This window comes from Dromiciops gliroides, chromosome 1, assembly GCF_019393635.1.
Source record: "Dromiciops gliroides isolate mDroGli1 chromosome 1, mDroGli1.pri, whole genome shotgun sequence".
NCBI classification, from domain to species: Eukaryota; Metazoa; Chordata; class Mammalia; order Microbiotheria; family Microbiotheriidae; genus Dromiciops; species Dromiciops gliroides.
In genome coordinates, this window is record NC_057861.1 from 89,862,586 (window position 1) to 89,880,587 (window position 18,002).

An 18,002-nucleotide genomic window follows, 5' to 3' on the forward strand; every position below is an offset into this window, starting at 1 on the left:
TGTCAATTATGGGGCAGCTAGGTGGCACAATGGATAAAGCACCAGTCCTGGATTCAGGAGGACCTGAGTTCAAATCCAACCTCAGGCACTTGACATTTACTAGCTGTATGACCCTGGGCAAGTCACTTAATCCTCATTGCCCCACCAAAAAAATATCAGTTATAACCAGGAATGTGCTGGTAAATGTTTAATAACTAACTCTTTGGTGGAGGTGGGATGGAAGAGTACACAACACACTTAATAACATTTTATTCATCACTTTCTTAAGATTATACAATTAACAGAACAACAAATCAAGCCCTGATTCATGGTATTTGCTTATTTCCACTGAAAATTTAACAATTGGCTGTCTTTGGCTTCAACACAATTCTGGATAACAACTCTAATTTCCTTAGCAGTTTATGGTTGCATGGTATGTTCTTATACGTTATTTCATTTGGCTCTAGAACAGCCATGTGAGGTCAGCAGTGCAAGTATCATTATTCCTCTTTCACTGATAAGAAAAATGAGTCACAAAGACATCAAGTGTCTTCCTTAAAGATCACAGGGCTAATAAATTTGAGGGCGAGACCTCTGCTCCTCGTAGGAAGGGACCTTCTATTATCTAAGCTTCCTAGTAGATGCTTAATCCATGTTTGAATTGAGCTGAATTGGATTGAACCAAACACTCTGATTAAAGCCATAATGTAGACATTTTTGGTAAAAGACTATTTGATAGCTTGAAAATTTCTACAATTTACCTAAATAAAATATAACATTTTGCTTCTTTTCTTTTAGCGGGTAATTTGAGGATTTCCACAAATGCTGTTGCTCCTGTTAAAACTACCCCAAAAGTGGAACAAGAGGAAAAAGAGAAGGGTCAACAATCAAATGCTAATGCAACATCTGAGAAAACAACATTCAGGGAAGATGCTTCTTTACCATGCAACCTTGAAGTGGACTATATGTGTCCTAGTATAGGTGGGGAAGTATCCACGGACAGATACTCACCCCCCAGTTCAGTATCTCAGGTATACCTGACAATTGGTGAATCCCAGGATGAAATGGGTTTACCTCAAGAGCCTCCAACAGCTTCAGCAAATGATCCTGCAACTGACTTCATGCCCATTGCTTTAACACAATCTATACCAGACTTGAGCAGATCTGAGCAGACTGTGGCTGGAGATAGTAATCTGGCATCTTGCTTGACATACATCGAAATGAACCCCAGCAATAAGCACCCAGATAATGGTGAACCTGGGTTAGTAATTGCCACTCATTATGATACCAGAACACCTATAGATAATTACATCAGGACTGTGTCAGATGAAGCAACTGCATTTCCTAACCCTGAGAATGTTGTCTCCACAGACAAAGCCACGTTAAATGATTTAAGTAAGGAGGGGAATCAAGAGAATAAGGCCACATTACTATCACTGAAACATCCTCCAGTGAATTTGATTGATCCATTAAGCCCAACGCCAAGAGATCCATTGGATGTTAAGTCATTGCCAAGGGATCCAAAGAGTAATGAGCATGAAGTGTTATCAGCACTATCTGGGACCATCAAACGATCTTCTTCAGTAATCTCTGACTCAGGCATTGAAAGTGAACCAAGCTCTGTTGCTTGGTCTGAGGCCCGTAGCAGGGCTCTGGAATTACCCAGTGACCGAGAGGTCCTGCAGCAACTTGTAAGAAGGCATGCTATCCATAGAAATTCCTTAGAAGGCGGTCACACAGAAAGCAATACAAGCTTGCCTAGTGGTATCCAAGCTTCCCTGACCTCCATTAGCTCTTTGCCTTTTGAGGAAGAAGAGAGAGAGGTGGCACTTAACAAGCTAACTAAATCTGTTTCGGCTCCTCAGATAAGTAGCCCAGAGGAGTTGGCAGAGGACAATGACATATCCAGAAGTGACCAGGGGAATTTGGAGACCTTGGATGGTCACTTTCAGAAATACCTTGAAGAAAACCAGGATGAGGGCAGGAATATAGATTCCATTAGGAACGTTCCCGGGTTTCAAAATGACCCTCCAAAGCGTGACTGTGAAGTCTTCCATTCACTAGTAGAGATGGTTTTTGACACAGATCACCCACAGGAAGATAAGGGCTACATGGATTTAGCAGAAGTTAATGATAATGCACATTTTCTTTTGGGCCACTGTAGTTTCACCTATAGCGAGCCTGTGGTGGATGAAACATCTTATGTTGCTGGAGCTGAGTATTCCTCCATGGCTAAAACCAAAGAACTGACTTCAGATATGTTGTATGTCTCTGAAGTAGATACTATCCAGGATGATGTTTCTAATGAAGGTCTACTGGAGCATCCAAAGGCTGAGTCTGAGGTCTCAAAAACTGAAAATGACATATTTTCTAGTATCAATATCTCAGCCATTGAGGATTTCTCCCAATCTATCCATCAGGTGCCTGAATTTCCCTGTAGTTCCTCTACAGAAGCTGCAAGGCCAGATTCAAACACAGAGAAAAGTAGGGAGTCTTCCACTGGTGATGATGCCCCTACCCAAGAAGATTCCCATGTTTTGCAGGAAGTAGATCTAAATGAAGTCATTGTGCTCAGCCGCAGCCAAGGTATCCATAACCTTGATGTTCAGTTCCTTGAAAACTTTGAATCTAAACCCGTTGCCAACAGCAACAACTTCCACTTGACCACCACTGAGGCATTATCACTGGACACAAGAAAGGCTGTGGAGGTGGTTAATTTGTCTGTGTCCTGCACAGCTACATGTCTTCCTTTCTCCTCAATGCTTAAAGAAGCTCCTGCCAAGGTTGGACTTTCTTCTAAACAAAATACATTCCCAATTACCCACCAGCCTGTGGGGTCATTTGGGGTGGTTTCATGTGATACAAGAAATCTGGAGGAAGAAGTCAATGAAAGAATGTTTAGGTAAGCCTGGTTGGTGACCCTTTCTAGAGTTCTTCCAGCCTTTGCATTTCTCATCAGTTGTTTTTGTTTTTTTCCCTTATCTCACCCTTCCTATGCTGAAAACTTGTTCAGAATGCTATTTGGAAAGGAAGTGAGTAGAACAGGTCCATTTGTTCAGAATATCCTCTTGGGTTTGTTGGTTTTCTAACCTTATGTAGTGGGAAGAATCCATGTTTGGAGTCAGAAGACTGGATGAGTCACTTAAACCATCTAGTGCCTTAATCTTTTCACCTGCAAATTTAAGGGATTGCACTAGATCTTATCTAAGGTTTCTTCCAAGCCTATGAAAGATAAAAAGTCAAGTTGACAAAGCATTTATATGGTAGCAACTCTGCAAAGGACCCTGAGCAAGATGGCCACCCAGTTGTCCTTGGGAAAACAATGGCAAAAACTAAACAGTCCCTTTCTCCAAGGAGCTTTCCTTCTATTTAGGAAAATGACAATCATAGATGTCCCTGCTAGAAAGAACCTATCTCCTATGCAGTACAGATATTTTGATGCAACATTCCAGGAAGTATCATTTAAATATCTCTGGATATAAGAAAGTACCCTCCTTCATAAGACCCTTAGAGATTTTGAACAGCTCTAATTGAATTGATAGCAAGTTGCGATATAAACTTTTCCTGATTTTCTCCCATTCCTGACTTCTCCTTGCTTCCTTCCCCCCCCAAAAAAAATCTCATATTCACTTTGTACAAATTTGTTAGTATAATTCTATGTATACATATAGTTTTCCCCATTAGAATGTAAGTTTCTTGAGGCCAGGGACTGTCTTACTTTTGTAAATATCTGTAGCACTTGGCACAGGGCCTAGCAAAAGAAGATATTTTTAAAATACTTATTGATTGATAGATTAATACAGGCATACTACCCATAATGCCTTTACTTGGTTCCAGAAAAAAAATATCAACATTAAGTGAAATGATATTATTACCTGGAGGATTTCATTTGGAATAAAGTTATAAATATTATAAATATTCCTAGACTACTACAGTTTGGTTAATAAAGATTTAAATTAGGTCATTTTTTTTTTGTGGGGCAATGAGGGTTAAGTGACTTGCCCAGGGTCACACAGCTAGTAAGTGTCAAGTGTCTGAGGCCGGATTTGAACTCAGGTACTCCTAAATCCAGGGATGGTGCTTTATCCACTGTGCCACCTAGCTGCCCCTAAATTAGGTCTTAACAAAGACAGAAGACCATCTAATCTTCTCACTGTAAATAAGGTTTCCTTTTCCTACCTCCAGAGCTCTGGAGTTTCTCACCTAGAAGTTGGAGCAAGGGGGAGAGCAGAACTCTCATATGTGTCTAAGGTAGAATGAGTTGACTAGCTTAAGAGGAAGGAGGTTCTCTTTAATTGTGCCATTTCCCTGAATAATACCATACCTTTTTTCAGCTCTTTGTCCTGTCCTGAAGGAATAGCCAGTGAAAGGTGACTAGTTACTCTGTCTTTCCCAGTGAGGCAAAGGCCATGGCCTTTAGTGAGGAGCATGTGGCAACAGGTGGGCAAGAATCCCCTCTAATTTGCTGATGTTTCCATGGGCCTAGCCATCAACTCTTTTCTGAATGACTAAGTGTGAAAGGTCATTTGTGTCTCTAGGGGTCTGTCATATTTACACCTACCTTATATTGTTAGTGACAATGCACAAATGCATTCATCAGAGGCAACTTTACATTGTCTATGGCCTTATTGAGCAGAAATCTCTTCTCTTGTAATGTTCACTTCTTGGTCCTAACTTTGCCCTAAAGAATGAGAGAAAAGGTAGAATAAATCCTTTGAAATTCAGACTATTGCAGATTTCGATTTTCCTAATCCCAGTTTTCTTGGAATATAAGAAGACCCTAGTTATTTTGAAGCATTATATTTTAGTTGTGCTTATTTCCACGAAATATGAAGCACTTTTCAAACAGAATAGTTTGTTGAATTATTCATTGCCAATTCATATCCAATTGAGTTTATTTTTTATATTTGTTCATTAGTTATTTGGATTTTTTCAAGATTATTGTTTTAAAAGGGAGGTATTTTTGAAGACCAGATTCTCTACTCCAAAGCTTCTTAAACTCTGGGTTGCAACTCCATATGGGGTCATGTAATTGCATGTGGGGGGATCACAAAAATTTGTATTTTTATATTTTATATACCTATACCTGGAGTTGTATAAAAATTCCTAGGACAAAAAGGGGTTGCCAGTGGAAAGAGTTTAAGAAGCCCTGCTGTATTCCATATAATACAATAAATCCAATAGATATTTATTAAATACCTGTTAAGTTCATGGGGTAGCTAAGAGGCACAGTGGATAGAGCATAGATCTCCGTGATTTCGTACCTGGACATGGACTCTTATTGTGTGATCCTGGGCAAGGGAATTTACCATATTTATTTCAGTAAAATAAGGTGAAGAAGAAAATGGCAAACTGTTCCATTATCTTTGGCAAGAAAACTCCAAATGGGGTCATGAAGAGTCAGATATGACTGAAACAATTGAAAAAAAAATCCGTAGCTGTGTGTTTGAAATTCTTTAAATCCAAAGATTAGTTGACACATTTCCTGCCTTCAAGAGATTACAAGAATCCCCCAAGGGCGACACTACATATAGTGCTTTGCAAACCAAAACACTGTGTCATCATCATCATCATCATCATCATCATCATAGGCTCAGCTTATTTGTTTTCACTTGCAGGAAGTTTTTTTTTTTCCTGATGGTTAGTGTCACCTTATTTCTTAGATTATCAGATAGATAGATAGATGGATGGATAGATGGATAGATAGATAGATAGATAGATAGATAGATGGATGGATGGATGGATGGATGGATGGATGGATGGATGGATGGATGGATGGATGGATGGATAGATGGATAGATGGATAGATAGATAGAGAGAAAGAGAGAGAGATAGATAGATAGATAGATAGATAGATAGATAGATAGATAGATAGATGGATGGATGATGGATGGATGGATGGATGGATGGATGGATGGATGGATGGATGGATGGATGGATGGATAGATGGATAGATGGATAGATAGATAGATAGAGAGAGAGAGAGAGAGAGATAGACAGACAGATAGACGATAGATAGGTTTACCTGTTTATATTTTATGTACCCACTCCTCACCGCCAGTAGAACACAATCTCCTGATATTAGGAACTGTTGTTTGTTTCATTTTTATATGACTGGCACCTAGAATAATGCCTTGTAGATCGTATTGAGTTAATAAATACTAATTGGTCCATATCATTGACAGATACAGTAATCCAAATATAAATTAGAACAAAATGCATATATAAATTCATATATATTATATATGTGTGTACATATATGTGTATATATATATATGTAATATAAATTCGAGAGTCTTAAAATCATAGTCTTAGTATACTAGAATCCTGACATTATATATGACAACGAAGAAGGTTATTTAGACCAATTTTGCACGTTTTAGAAATCATGGGAGAATGTGCCAAAATGAGAAAAGACAGACTTTTTATTTCTACATTGTGACTTTCCTTCTATACTTAATCCTCAATTTCTTCACCCATTCTATTCCCTTCCATTTCTGTGTTAAAGCAAGAATTCTCCTTGGCCTTTTAGAAGGTGAGTTATTATACCTGTGCTCTTGATATAATTCCCTTGAAAACACCTGTCCCTCACAACATTTGGTGGTGTTCTTTCTCACTTACCTTTAATCACTTCCTCTTTACTGATTCTTTCTTCCTAAACTCTGGCCTCCCCCAAGTTTAAGAAAGCTTGACCTTGATTCAAATACATCATCTGGCTACAATCCAATCTCTCTTCGTCCTTTAGTTGCCACACTTTGCTGAAAATATGCATGTTACCCATTGCTTCTGCTTGCTCATTATTCCTCAGATTTCCATAATCTGGTTTCCTTTTTCCAGCATTCTATAAACACTATCCTTAGAGCAACCACCATGACCACTTTTTCAGCAAATCCAATAGAATTGTCTGTCTTCATCTTCCCTGACTCTTTTCCAGCATTTGATGCTATCAACTAATATTCAAACTCCTGACATATAGTACCCAATAAATACTTGTTGATTGATTGATTCTGAGGCATGGTTTTCTCTTTTTTATTTTGCCTCATTTTCTCTGTATTCTTTACTGTCTCTTCCTCCTTTGCCCCATGCCTCAAAGTTCATGTTCCTCAGGATCCAGTACTTTGTGATCTTCTGTAGGTAGCCGGTGATACAATTGACATGATTCTGGGCATGGAGTCAGGAAGACAAGTTCAAAACCAGCATCAGACAATAATTAACTGTGGGATATTGGGAAAGTCACTTCATGGCCTTTGCCTCAGTTTTCTAAAACATAAAATGCAGATAATAATAGAACCTATCTCATAAGGTTGTTGTGAGAATGAAATTAGAGAATTTTTTAAAGTACCACTTAGCAAAATGTCTGGCACATCCTGGGTGCTCTACAAATGCCTATGCCCCTTCTGTCTCTAAACTCTCTCCTCCAGTAATCTCATTCACTTCCATAGCTATAGCCACTGACTCTAGGTAAGGCTCAGATCTGTGGCTATAGCCCTGTTCCAGTGCCACAGGACAAACTGTCAACTACATATCCACCCCTACTCCTAGATGTCCCAGCAGCACTCAAAATTCAACAGTACAAGAATGAAATGTATTACCTTTTCATCAAGACCTGCTCCTCTTCTGACCTCCCTATTTATCAAGTTAACAGCCCTATTCATCAAGTCTCCCAAACTTAATGTTATCTCTGAATCATCTGCTGCCTTCATTTTTGATAAGCAGTCAATTTCTGAGTCCTGTCCATTCCATATATGAAAGATCTATGGCATGTATCATCTCTTTTCTCATTTAAGCTACCCTAGTGTGGACTTTCATTGCCAATAGCCTACACTATTGCATTGGCCTTCTAACAAATGTACTTACCTCTACTAAAATTTCTCTATTCCTATCCATCCTTTACATATGGCCAGTTTAATTTTCTGCACACACTTCATAACTGCCATTCTTCTCAAAATTGTTTTATGGTTCCTTGTTAAACAGATACTCCTTAGCTATCCCTTTGAGCCTTTCTGAAATCTGTTGCCATCTTACGTATCTAGTGTTTGCTTTCCCCACATACCCTCTGTACTGAAGTCAAACTGGACCATTCACCATCACTCCACATCCTTCAAACTTCACTATGTGCCTTTATTTGCACTATTTCCTATGTGTAAATTACCCTACTCTCTAACTTCACTTATTGAAATACTACCCTTCCTTTAAGTTCAGCTTAAATGTTTATCATCTCTAAGAAAGTATTCCTTTATCTTCCCCCCTTTAATCAGTAATGATATTTTGGTAATAGTGTAATGATCTTTCCCTCCTTAGATTGTATGTGTGTGTGTATACACATAACACACATACATATATATATATATATATATATATATATATATATATGCATATACACATATACATGTTCACACCCATACATACACACACACCTATTCAGTCTATTGTATATAATATATATCATAAACACACACATACATATAGAAATATATGTATACACACATACATATAAATACATACTTTTTGCATTTTAAAGAGTGGGACATGGGCAGGAAGGAACAGACTTTTGATTTCATTGGTTGAGGAAATGTCAAGTAAGAAAATTCCCTCTGCCAATGAATATCTGGGGTTGCCTGAGTGCACTGAGAGGTTATATGATTTGCTAGGTTCATAGTCAGTACTTGAACCCAGGTCTCCCTAACTCCTAAGCTGGCTATCACTCCACTCTACAATGTTGACCCTTTTATGACCTTGGTGCATATTATTTTGAATTCTATGAGTGTGGTACCTTTCAATTCTATGTGTGATATCTTTCAACTGGATTGTGAACTCCATGAGGTCATAAGTTCTGCCTTCTTCAAGTTGCTTTATTTCTTCAGAACTCAGCTTAAGGAAATGGGCTTTGGTTGAGAGAGATACTTCCCATTACATTGTTTCCCTCTGTCTTTTCATACAAAATACACACCTTATTCCCCAATACCACCCCACCCCCTCACTACCACCACCATGATGCTACTTAACAAAGGTTCATTTCTTCTATGGCATAACCAACCCATATTTCCCAATTGAACTCCAAACACACAGCTTGGCTTGTGATTAATTAATGTATTCTCCAGTTTTTATCAGGCCAAAGAGAAATTTAAAAAAGAGCTGAAGGATGAAGAGTATCTGTACAGTGACTTGTCTGTCCTAGCTTCTGACTTGCCATATTTTCCACCAGAGGAAGAGGAAGAGAACTTGGAAGATGGGATTCATCTGGTTATCTGTGTTCATGGACTGGATGGTAAGGTCTGAGGAAAAAGCTTTGTCATAGCTCTTAATGGTCACAATACAGATTGACAATACATAAAGCACTTTTCTCCAAACTACTCCATAAACTAGGTAATACAATTATTAGCTACAAGTAGTATCTCAATGGGGAGGCAACTGTGGTCCTGAAAGGGGAGATTTTTGTCCCAGGTCATATAGCTAATTAGTGATGAGTTATTAATGGATTTCTTCTCCACCCCTGGTGTTCTTTCCATGATCCAATATGGCCTCCTGCCTTAGTAATGCAGACACCCAAGTACATGAATACAAAGGAAGCTCCAAGCATGAAAACCAGAAGTTAGCCAGTAGGCAATGTGGCAACCAATGATTTGCTTGAGAAAAGTTTTCTTAATTTGGGAAAAGGAACATCCAAGGATAATTTTTCCCTGGTTCACTTAATGATTTTTACATCATTATGTCACCTTTATAATGTGGCTTTGGCAAAATTATACTGTTTTCTGGGCTTCGTTTTACTTGTAAAATTAGAGTCTGGAACTAACTCTCTCCTCTCCTGAACTCCTTTTTTTCTGTCTCCCGTGTCTGTTTCTTTCTATTTCTCTGTCTCTCTCCTCCATGTGGCCCCTTCCCTTCTTCTCCTCTCCAGTCCTTTCCTCCCCTCCCCTCCCCTCCTCTTCTGCCCTCACTTCTCTCTTTCTCTCTTCTCTTCTCCATCTCTCTGTCTCTGTTTCCCTGTCTCTCTATCTCTCTCTGACTTTGTCTTTCTCTTGTCTCTGTGTTTCTCACTCCCTCCCTTCCCCCCCACCTCTCTCTGTCTGTCCCTCTCTCCCTCTCCCTCTCTCTCTCTACATTCTCTTTGCCTCTTTTTGTATCTGTGTACATGTCTCTCTCTACCTCCTTTTCTCTCTTTCTCCCTCCCTCCTTCCTGTCATCTCTCTGCTTTATCCTCTTTCTCTTTTTAAAGCCTGGGTTTCCCCTATTTGACCCAGGTTGGAAGTGCAGAAACTACTCACAGAGCCAGTGCCGCTCAGATAGGCATGGGAACTTGGACCTCTTCCATCTAAATCCTGGGCCAGTTTGCTTCCCCTTAGGCAACCTGGTGGACTAATACATCCCTCTCCCCTTTTGGAGAATCACCATATTAATGCCAACTTTTTGCAGATACCACATCAGCTCAATCCTACAGCAGCAAAGAACTCTAGAGCTCAAGATTCCCCCAACCTTAGCATCCTAAGTAATAGGGATTATAGTTTTGTACCACTAAGACCAGTGGATCCTCGTCAAGCTAAAAAATGATAAGAATGTTCTGGGGCATTTTCAATGCCCACTTCAAACCTTGGGAGCAGATAAAAATCAAGCTAAAATCAAATATAGGATTTTTCACTTCTGGAGCCCCAGTTTCCAAATCTGTAAATAGTGATAATCCTTACACTCCATAACTGAGGTGGAAACTGGGGTGCTGAGGGGAAAGGACTTCATGAACTGCAAAGGGCCAAAGGGATATGACCTGCTGCTACTGCTGCTTAGAGTTAGAAGTGGCCAGGAAGGGATAGCAAGTCACACAGTTCCCTGTGTCAGACAGCAAAATACCCCATTGGCCCAGAACATCTCAGAGGAATAATAATCATAGCTTCTAGAATTTTATAGCACTTTACACATTCATATTCAGTAATTGTATTAAATACTTTTAATAGGTTTGAGGGACATAACAAAGAGAAATAGTGTCAAGATTAGAAGGAGGGCATGAAGCACAGTAGGAGAACATTCTTAAGTATAAATTGTTCCTGCATATGCACTTTCTAGGTGCCTAATGTGTTTAATGAATAGATCCTTATTTTTAAAATTTAAAGTTAAGAAACAACAAAGAAAAACAGTTTGCTTTTCTTTTCTTTTTTTCTTTTTTTTTTTTTTGGAATTTATTTATGAGAGCTGGGGGCATATATCCTTTCCAGGTAACAGCGCAGATCTCCGCCTGGTAAAGACATTTATTGAACTGGGCCTTCCTGGAGGAAAATTGGATTTCTTGATGTCTGAGAGGAATCAGGTAGGATGGTAAGAGTGATGAGATGACGAAGAGAAAGATTAGTCAACCTTTGAGTCAGGCAACAAGAGTTTGTTCAGAGTTTACTATATGTCAGGCACTGTGCTAAGTCCTAGGGGCACAAAGAAAGGCAAAAGTGAATCCTTGCTTTCAAAAGGCTCAGTTAGTCTAATGCAGGAGGCAATATCCAAACAAATACAAACAAAATGCAGGAAAGGTAAATTGGAGATAATGTAAGCAATTTATAACTGACATTTCAATGGCATTTTAAGACAGAAACTTAATGGTATTTTCCTTTGTGTCAGTCTGGAGAAGAAGTTAGTACAAATATTCTGCCCATTTTACAAATTAAGAATGTCAATGACTGGAGGTTTTTGTGAGTGCTCAAAGTATTTTCTTCTTGACCTGGGAGCTCTTGAATTTGGCTATAATATTCCTGGGAATTTTCATTTGAGGATCTTTCAGGAGGTGATTGGTACATTCTTTCAATTTTCTTGACATTTTACTCTGTCATTAGTAGTGTATTCAAAGGAGGCCCCAGATACCTGAGCACGTCAGTCAGTAACATTTATTAAGTGAGTATTACTTATCAGGTACAGTGCTAAGCACTGGCCTTTGGTCCTATGGGTGTGTTAAATCCCTATTCCTCAGTACATCTGCAGAACTGGATAGACATATCAGGTGGCAGCTTCCCAGTGGCCATAGAAAACACCCTCAGATGGGAAAAGTTAGACCAAAAAGACAGTGGCCCATTCCTTATATATTGAAAGAGCTCCCTCTGCTAAATCTCATGCTCAGTTTATCAGATTCTGAACTGTCTTGGTATAGAATAAATGAATGTAGGGGTAAGCTAGGTGGGACAGTGGATATAGCAATGGCCCTGGATTCAGGAGGACCTGAGTTCAAATCCAGCCTCAGACACTTGACACTAGCCGTGTGATTCTGGGCAAGTCACTTAATCCTCATTGCTCCACAAAAAAAAATAAAAACAAACACAAGCAAACAAACAAAAAAAATACAGCCTCTTCAATGCCATGGTTTGTCATAAAATGTCTTCTAGTGGCCCTAAAATGCGTTATTAACCTGCTTGGGAGTGAATATTTGTACCTCCTTTTTCTATATCTGGACAGAAATTTCAATTCCTTGTATGTGAGAGCTTATTATTTTATTATTCTACTAATAACCAATTGTTAAATTAGGATAAATCTAAGCTTTTCTCCTCCATTTCTTTATTAAGGCTCAGCTCCTGAAGTAAGTCAGTCTCTGAAGGACATGAGTGATTGATGAGATTGCCCCTAGCCCTCAAGGAATATACCTTTCAATCTTAGGTGGGACCCCACCCAACTAGGAGACCTAACTTCTCTTTACAATATAAACAGAATGCAGTCTGCCTGAATCCTTACTCTGGAGAAAAGATCTTTGTACCCCTTCATTAGATTTTAGGGTGACCCAGCTCATGAAGGAGAAAACCAACCAGAGTGGTCTGGATGGAGATTGCTGGAGGCTGCTGAATCTCATGATCATCCTAAGTTCTCAGCAGGAGGAGTGGAAGACTTCTAGCCCACCTGCTCAGTAAATGTCCACCAATCAGGGTTTATCTTCTTTGGTTACTTAGAAAAACCACTGATAATCAATTTATTGATTGATGACTAGCCTAATTAATAAGCTGGTTATTAATTGCCCAGAAACTCTATCTCTCAGGGTTTTTTATTCATATGCTTAGTAATACGTAACCCTAGATAGCTGGAAAATTGTGTTCCATTCCAGATAATACATTCCCAGAATGATATGGCTAGACTGAAGAGCATCCAGGGGAGTACAACTCCATGGTGTGAAGGTGTGAGGTGACAGAATCACAGAATGTTTTATTTGGAAAGAACCTGGGTAGTATGCTTGTCCAACGCAGAAAGAACCTCCACTTTAGCTCTCCTGCTTTGTGGTCATCTATCCTTTAGCTGAAGACTTCTAATAAGGAGGAGTCCACTTTCTCCCTTGACAGCCCATTATATATTTAAAGAGGTCTAACTCTAAAGACATTTTTGATTTTTTTTTTATTCTATGTAGTCTAACTTTGCCTATTTGCAACTGACACACATTGTGCCTGGTTCTGAATTTTGGGGCCAGGCAGAAATCTTCAGTGTGATGGCCTTTCAAGTAGTTGAAGACAACTGTCATGTTTACCTGTTGGTCAAGAAACATGTATTAAGTGCTTACTATGTGCCAGACACTGTCCAAAACTGGGAAAATGAAGTTTAAAAGATAATCTCTGCTTTCAAGGAACTTAGTCTAATGGGGGAGATAACATGGAAACACCCATGTAAAGACAAGCAATGAATAGGATAAACAAAATAGTCAACAGATAAAAGGCACGGGATTTAAAGGAAATTTAAAAAAAGTTTCTTGTAGAAGGTGGAATTTGAAGGAAACCAGTAAAACTAGTGAAGAAGAGATAAATCAATCAAAAAACATTTTTAAGTACCTACTATGTTCTAGGCACTGTACTAAATGCTGAGGATACAAAAAGAGGCAAAAGACACACCCTCCTCTTAAGGAGCTTACAATCTAACAGGGAGAAAACATGCAAACAAATATGTGCAAATCCAGCTATATACAGGATAAGTAGGAGATAATTACAAGAGGGGGAAGGCACCAGAATTAAAAGGAAGGTGGGGAAGCATTCTATGAAGTCAAGGCAAATACCCAGAGCTAAAAGATGGAGTGTCTTGTTTGAGGAACATCAAGGAAGCCAGTAGTCACTGGATTGCTGTGTGTGTGTGTGTGTATGTGTTGCGGGCAGGGGGTGGTGATATAAGGTGTAAGAAGACTGCTAAGATAGGAATTAGAGTTCAATATTCCTATTTCCTTCAGCTATCAAATGTCATGAAGTACAGGTTCATCATCATTATACTTAATTGATGACTGAGATGATGACCCATGAGCACTAACTGATGGGACATGGGATTTCTAGCCTGGAGAATAGACTTGGGGGTAGGGTCATGATCATTATCTTCACCCATGTACAGGGCTATAATGTGGCAAAGGACTAGATTTTTTTCTGCTTAGTGTGAAAGCATAGAACCAGTAATAGTAGACAGGAGGGGCAGAGTAAAATTTAACTTTGATGAAGGGGCTGTTTAAGAAGGCAATGTCTTCTCCCTGACTGGAGAGCTACAAATAGAAGCTGGATGACCACTTGAGGGAATTCTTGTTCAGGTATGGGTTGGACCTGACCATGAGGCCCCTTCCTCTTCTGCCATTCTGTGATTTGATCATCCCCCAGCAGAAGTCTTATAAATTACATTTGTCTCCTACATCTATTCATCTTCAAGATTGCTGAGTGAATTGTCCCTAGTGGGGAATCCTTTGAGTGGGATGACATTAGCAAGGCATGTTGACTCATGAAAGCATTCATTGCTAGAGGTGTATTTTCCAACAGTGTCTGCATCAGCACTTGATGATAATTTCCCGCATATCCACTTAGGTAGGAAATTGATTCTGATTCCCATTGGAGCAACAAACCCACATCTTTAAACAAGATGATTAACTGGTGATTCCAGAAGTTAAACAATGATTTCATTCTGCCACAAATGTCAGTAATTTTGTATAAACTTAAAGCTGTAACACCTCAGTGCACGAAAGAGCAATGGATTTACAATCAGAAGATGGAGTCAAATCTGGGCCAAATCATTTATATTGTTTCCTCATCTGTAATATGAGAGAGCTGCACTAAATGATCAAAGAATCACAGAATCTCAGGAAGGAACTTCTTTACCTGCTTCTTAAATGCAAATATGAACTCTTCTACATAATGCCCAAGAAGTAATTATCTTTACTTGAAGATATTGAATAAGGGAGGAGGGGGGAGGGTGCAATAACTACTAACAATCCCATTTTTTGATAGCACATAATTATGTATTATATATACACTTGTATTTCTTTCTTTTTTTTAAACTATCACTGCTGTTTTGCATTAACTCCTCCACCCTACCGCCATATAACCCAGCCATTGTAAGAAACAAGAATAATCAAGCAAAACAAATGAACACATTGGTCATGTCTGAATATGTATGCCCAATTCTACACCCCTATTCCACCACTTCTCTCAAGGAGGAGCAAGAAGCATATTTTATTTGGTTTCATTTCCATGGCCTCAGCTGTTTTCTACTTCCTCTCCCTAGACATGTAGAATGGAGGGACAGGAAATGTGTATATACACATAGATACATATATAGTTATATATAAAAGGAAAAATATATGCATATGCATATTTAAATATATGTGTGTACACACACACACACACACACACACACACACACACAGTTCCCTCTTTTCCCCACCTCCACCTTAAATCATGCCTATTTTTGGGTCTTGGCCCTTTTAGTCCAAGAACAAGTTTAATTATGCTTTCAACTGACAGCCCCTCAAATACTTGAAAAAATATCTTCTACCTCTCCCACAAAGACCCCCATCTCTTCTCCAGTAAAATATCTCTAGTCCATTCATGCCCCTATGAAGCAGAGAATATAAATATTATTATTCCCACTTTCCCATTTTAGAGAGGAAGTACCTGAGTCCTAAAGAGGAGGCATGACTTGGCCAAAATCATAAAGGGTATAAGTGGTAGAGAAGTAGCTTTATATAGATTTTTCTATTTTCATTCTAGAATCCTATCCCTAGTATAACCATGATGTGGTTGTGCAGTCATAAAAATATATATATGGTCTGGGGTCATGATTCATTGTTGTAACTTCCTGAGTCCCCTCTGTGTTTCTTTTTCTTTCAGAGTGACACTTTTGCTGACTTTGACACAATGACAGACCGATTACTTGATGAGATCATTCAGCATATCCAGTTGTATAATCTATCCATTTCTCGAATCAGGTAAAAACAAACTCCTGATAAAGAAGTCAAGAGAAGATGACTTAGCTAGCATTTACTTATTACTGCTTGTCAGATAGACTGAGAGGGGCTGATTCTGAGACATATTTATTTAATGAGATTCAATTCAATATTTACTAAATATCTATTCTATTCATGGCATTGTGCTATACATATATATTGGTAGATGTGACACATGTCACACCTTAAGGAGATCTCAATCTCATGGACTCCTATCCTTTGGTTTTTCCAATAGCTTTATTGGCCATTCCCTTGGCAACATCATCATCCGATCAGTATTGACTCGGCCTCGTTTTCGGTATTACCTCAACAAGCTACATACCTTTCTCTCTCTCTCTGGGCCACACTTGGGGACACTTTACAACAATAGTACTCTTGTTAGTACAGGTAAGCCCTTACTTAACCATATTGCTTTTAAATTCAATACTTATTCTGTCTCCTCTTTGTTAGGGCCTGCCAGGTATCTTGTTCCCTTGAAATAGACTCCATGCATCCACAGTACCTTCTGTGTACCATGATGATACAATAGAGGAAGATGTGAACTCAGGAGGTCTAGATTCATTTCCTGCCTAGAATTCTTAATAAACAAACAAATAAGTAAATTGGTAAACAAATAAATAAAATAGTAGCTGGCATTTATATAGATCTTTAAGGTTTGCAAAGCACTTTACAAATATTATCTCATTTGATCCTCACAACAACCTTGAAGTTAGGTACTATTATCTCCATTTTGCATAACCATGGACAAGTACTTAAAGCTGCTGAGACATTCCCCCAACCACTACCACCCCCACCACCAATTTTTTCGTCTATAAAATGGATATTAAAATATGTGTACTATCTCCCTTTCAGTATTATTGCTTGGAAGGGGCTTTGGAATTCTTAAAAATGCTATAGATATCTAAGAATGTTGCCCCTTTTCTCCATCATTAAAATATAAAGAATACCTCTTATATTCCACCAAACATTTTCCAAAAGTCTTTCACAATTGATATAATACCTACTATTTGTATAACACTATAATGTCTGCAAAATGCTTTTCCTATATTTTTCATTTAATTTGATCACATTTACAATCTTATTGGATCCCTGTGAAAGGATTTTGGAGTGGATATTACTACATTTTCACACCTAAGTACATCAAGTTCTTGAGAGGTTAGATTTAGCTGAGGTTGGGGAAAGCTCAATGGTATGGTGTAGATGGTGGGCTGAACTTGGAGCCAAAAAACACTGTGTTCAAAGCCTGCCTCAGACATTTATTATAATTATATAATATATTCATATGATATATAATATTTTTATTATATTATATATTACCTTTATTATATGGGGTAAATTCAAAAGGACACTAGCTTCACAATCAGTGGAGTTGGTTTAAAATCTTACTCTTGAGACTTATTCTTTCCTTGTCCTTACATATCCCTATACTTACCCACTTCTCATTTTTTTTCTTCTTAGGTCTTTATTTAATTGTATTTTTCCCCCAATAATATGTAAAAACAATTTTAACATCCATTTTTAAAACTGTGTTTCGGATTCACTTCCCCCCGTCCCTGCCAACCCCCCACCCTTAAGAACACAAGCAGTAGGGGGCGGCTAGGTGACTCAGTGGATAAAGCACCGGTCCTGGATTCAGGAGTACCTGAGTTCAAATCTGGCCTCAGACACTTGACACTTACTAGCTGTGTGACCCTGGGCCCATTAGTCAAGTTGTGAAAGAAAACAGAAAAAAATAAGAAAAAGAAACTAAAAAAATGCTTCAATCTGTATTCAGACACTCTCAGTTCTTTCTTTGGAGATGGATTGCATTTTTCATAAGTCTTTCAGAGTT

The 18,002-nt window shown here is 38.6% G+C and overlaps 1 protein-coding gene across 7 annotated transcripts in view; it reads left to right on the forward strand.

Annotated features, from left to right (window-relative positions):
* Window positions 1-18,002, forward strand: part of FAM135B (family with sequence similarity 135 member B) — a 493,118-nt gene that overhangs the window by 463,191 nt on the left and 11,925 nt on the right. For 5 of the 7 annotated variants that reach the window (XM_043969533.1, XM_043969541.1, XM_043969526.1 and 2 more), the window contains 5 exons: window positions 778-2,881; window positions 9,081-9,247; window positions 11,184-11,275; window positions 16,056-16,153; window positions 16,407-16,558. In XM_043969533.1, the coding sequence (XP_043825468.1) occupies window positions 778-2,881; window positions 9,081-9,247; window positions 11,184-11,275; window positions 16,056-16,153; window positions 16,407-16,558 (2,613 nt within the window). Of the gene's footprint in view, window positions 1-777; window positions 2,882-9,080; window positions 9,248-11,160; window positions 11,276-16,055; window positions 16,154-16,406; window positions 16,559-18,002 lie in introns of those variants that run through there. The other 2 variants (XM_043969560.1, XR_006353509.1) reach the window with 2 other exon arrangements.